At 46.5% G+C, this 3701-nt stretch overlaps 1 protein-coding gene across 1 annotated transcript in view; it reads left to right on the top strand.

Moving 5' to 3' along the window:
• Positions 1 to 2814: 2814 nt before the first annotated feature.
• The window catches only part of NTNG2 (netrin G2), a 47714-nt gene continuing 46827 nt past the window's right edge, over positions 2815 to 3701 (top strand). Inside the window, exon 1 of the mRNA XM_009322175.1 lies at positions 2815 to 3027. Within this exon, the coding sequence (XP_009320450.1) occupies positions 2815 to 3027 (213 nt within the window). The remainder of the gene's footprint in view (positions 3028 to 3701) is intronic.

Here is a 3701-nt window from a genome sequence, read left to right as displayed (position 1 = left end):
AAACCTCCTTCACTGAGTTTACTTTCTGTTCTTAATTCCAGAGCAGCTCAGTTGTTGCTCAGTGTTGCCTCTTTATTTCAATAGGGTGTTAATCCAATAATAATAAAAAAGGAACCAGCTAAGTCGAGATACAATCTAATTTTGTCGGTTTAATACTCTGGCTGTCAGCCCCCAGTGATTGCTGAGCACTCTTCAAAGAAAACAAAGAGCATTGGTTCTATTTGTTCCCATGAACTGCAGTTTCTTAATAATATCAGGTGAGGATTTATTTTCTAAGGATCAAACCAAATCAAGCAGGGCAAAACCTTTAATTCGGAGAGTCTCTCCCCCCCGTTTGCGGTATGCTGGCTTATTTCAGAGCAACGTTCTGCAACTGTTTCTGCAAAGGGACCGTACGGGCTAAGTGTTGCACCGCAGACTTCGCGGGGAACCAGCACGCCTGGCTGAGTGACTGACAGTAAATACATTTTTCCGGCAAATTTTTATTTCCCTGGGAATCTATGACATTTAGCAAGCATAACAAGAAGCTAATAGATATTATAGATCCTTTCTTCCTGGGTTTTTCCCTGACAGCCATTCAAGTGCAAGATACAATTGTTAAGGCTATGAAAATAGATCCATAAACTTAGCAGCACTGGACTCCTCATTAAAACTACCCTGCTTGTTTTCTGTACAATACTGGAGTCTCACGTTCTCTGCTGTTATTAGGCACTTGGCCGCGACCAGCTCGATGTAATAATTAGGAACTGACTTGTTATAACTGAAAAGGCAGCTCTGATGTCAGCGGGACTTACAAACACTGTGTCACACCGGTTTATTATTTTTACTACATTTACTCATAATATAAAAATAGCAGCCAGTCTATTCTTTCTTTGGGAGTTTATTCAGGTCCAACACAGCTATAATAGGCTCTTCTTCGAGAGCTGGCGATGAAGCATGAGAGATAGCTTCTCTTTTCTGAACTCATTCATCTCCATCAGCAATCTTTCAACCAAAAAGGGGGGAAAGGGAGACGGTAGCACAGCAATGTGAATCAATGCATCTGTTAACCTGGAGTTTCTGAGCTTTAGTAACTGAGCTTTATGAGAAAGCAAATACTAAACAGGCTGTTGAAGCAGACATCCCGAAATTGTGGAAGAAAAGTTGGGGAATCAAATAGAAAGGGAATTATCCAGAGCTAAATTTCTCTTCTGGATACGTGCCTCCCACCTTCTCTTATGAGATCTCCCTCCTGGGTCTAATGCTGCGAGAGGGTTTGACTTCTTTTCTTTTCCCAGTTCTTTGTCATTTTGTTTTGTAATTACTTAAGGTTTTTATAGCTCTACTGGAAAGATGACAAAATTGCAGAAATGTTGCTCTAACCTGAAATGAATACTGGGAAGGTCACTGTTGTTTGTATTAGGTGAACCTTAAATGTTATTAGGACTTTAAATTGGTTTTTATTAAATGTTATTGTTCAGATAAATCATACGTGGGGATGCTGAACAATGTATCTGTCTCCCCAGCTGTCTTATTTATTTGCTTATCTTTTTAAGACTATCAATTTGTCTGTCTGTCCCTGCTCTGTGTCTGCATATTCTCTGTCTTCTAATGACCTATAGCTGCTTCTTGATACTATTTGAAGACCCATTAGAGCTCTCATTGTCCTGCTGCTGTTACAAACCAGATACCTTAAAGAGGGCAGCGCTCCTCCCCATCTCCAAAACAGCAGAGGAGCCATAAGCATCTTACTATGGATTTCTTTTTATTAAAGCTGTATATCTCCCTTTTACAAAAGCCTGGCTTGTGGCTTGGGAAGCCGAGCAGAGGGCTGTGTCTCCTGGGGGACCCCTGTTCCTACAAGTCTTGTTGCTCCAACTGCCCCCCCCTTGCTCCCAACTAATTTGTCTTTCGATTTGTTGCAGGTGCAGCCTGCTAATGAACTCTCCTGTTGCCCTGACCATGAAAGAGAGAGGAGACCTCAGGTAGCAGCATGGCTTGCAGCTGAAGGCTTGGGGAACTTGATGCTCAGTTGCCAAAAGGCAGAGTCAGACAGAAATCCTTGCCTGCGAGTGCCTCGCTGCCCCTGCAAGACACAGAGGGAGAAGCAGCAAGGCCAGAGCCGCTCCTGTCAACCCACTGACCACCCAGCATCCTGCTGGGACCACTGCGGATCTTGCCACCCAACGTGTTTATGCTGACACAACCATCCTTTGGGAGAAAGGAATTTTGGCTCCAAAGAGTCTCTCGTCAGAGTTGTACTGATGAACAGATGCTCTATTTATTTTATGTATTAATGTTCAAAAGCCCCAATAATTATTTAAGGCAGACCACAGTTTAAGGCACTTTCCAGAGCGACGCATTTGCGGCAGACAAGAAGGTTGAGGAAAACCTGATCCAGCACCATCTCGCAGCCTCTCCAGTTTACTCCTATCAAATTTCATCAGCAACTCAGAACTTGATCTTTCTATTGATTGACTGGAGTCACCTCTAGATATTTTCATGCTGATTTGGAAGCCCTTTCATACAATAAAAAGGGGGAAAAAAATGAGGTTAAGGAAGACTTTTGACCACTGATCAGCAACTCTGGCCAAAACTTTCCCCATCAAGTGATTTGCAAAGTTGGCTTCTGTGCCGAGAGAAACTTTCCACATCCAAATACAGCGTGCAGAGTGGGATCGTTCCTGTTACTGTCTGGATCTCCTTAGACTGGATCATTTTTAGATGAGGAGTTTCCATGCTGATCCCGAGAGCAACCCCTAGCCCAGTAGCTGCCTTCCTCGGGACTCTCGGCACTGCCCTCGCCCAGGGATCCCACGCTTGGCCGCAGCTGCCATGCTCTACCTGGTTGCTCTCCTCTTGCACTGTCTCCCCTTGGCCATGGGACAGTATGACATTTGCAAGTCCTGGGTGACCACGGACGATGGCCCGTCATGGGAGTTTTACGCTTGTCAACCCAAGGCCATGCGGATGAAGGATTATGTGACAGTACGGGTGGATCCGGCAGGAATCACTTGTGGGGACCCACCGGAGAGATTCTGCACCCATGTAAGTGTTTCCCTCCTTTTTTGATGTGTTATAACAGACTCTGCTTGCAGGTGGCCAGAGGCAGCGTCCTGCCGAGATGCCGTTATAAGGACATTTGGGTTCAGGGGGGCAATGGTGGTTGCTGCCTTGAGCTCTCAGTCTCCCCATCTGCAAAATGGGGAGAAGGTATCCTGCCCATCCCGGTGCTGTGCCGACGAGAGGTCGGCCCTAGAGCAGGGATGGTGCTGGCACGCTGAGGGGAGCATGAGGAGTAGCCAGGGTGCGCTTAGCAAGTCCTGGTCTGGGGTGGTAAGGTCTGGGTTTTGGAAAAGCTCTGCCCCGAGCGAGCACGCAACCTGAGCTGCTCTGAGCATGTCCCTCTGCTTGCTAAAGTGCGTGGGGTGTGTTCACCAGTCCCATTCCAAAACGCTGCGCTGGCACTGGGGTTTTATCAGAGGTGGGCGCATCGTCTCAGCATGAGTAAGAGCGAGGGGCAGGGTGGTGGAGGCCAGCGTGGCCCCACACACCGGCAGCTCAGGCAGTCAGTCTGACAGCCACGAGTTTCACTAAAGTCCCTGAAAGCGCAGCTCTCCCTCTCTTCTAGCCTCCACATGAAAAGACTCTCTGGACAGACACTTGCCCTTGTAGTTAAAATCTCTAACTTACTTTCTCTTAAATATTAATCAGTGCATTTT

Source organism: Pygoscelis adeliae, unplaced genomic scaffold, assembly GCF_000699105.1.
Source record: "Pygoscelis adeliae isolate BGI_AS28 unplaced genomic scaffold, ASM69910v1 Scaffold114, whole genome shotgun sequence".
Lineage (NCBI taxonomy): Eukaryota > Metazoa > Chordata > Aves > Sphenisciformes > Spheniscidae > Pygoscelis > Pygoscelis adeliae.
Note: the sequence above shows the minus strand (reverse complement) of the source record. Positions and strands in the feature narration are given on the sequence as shown.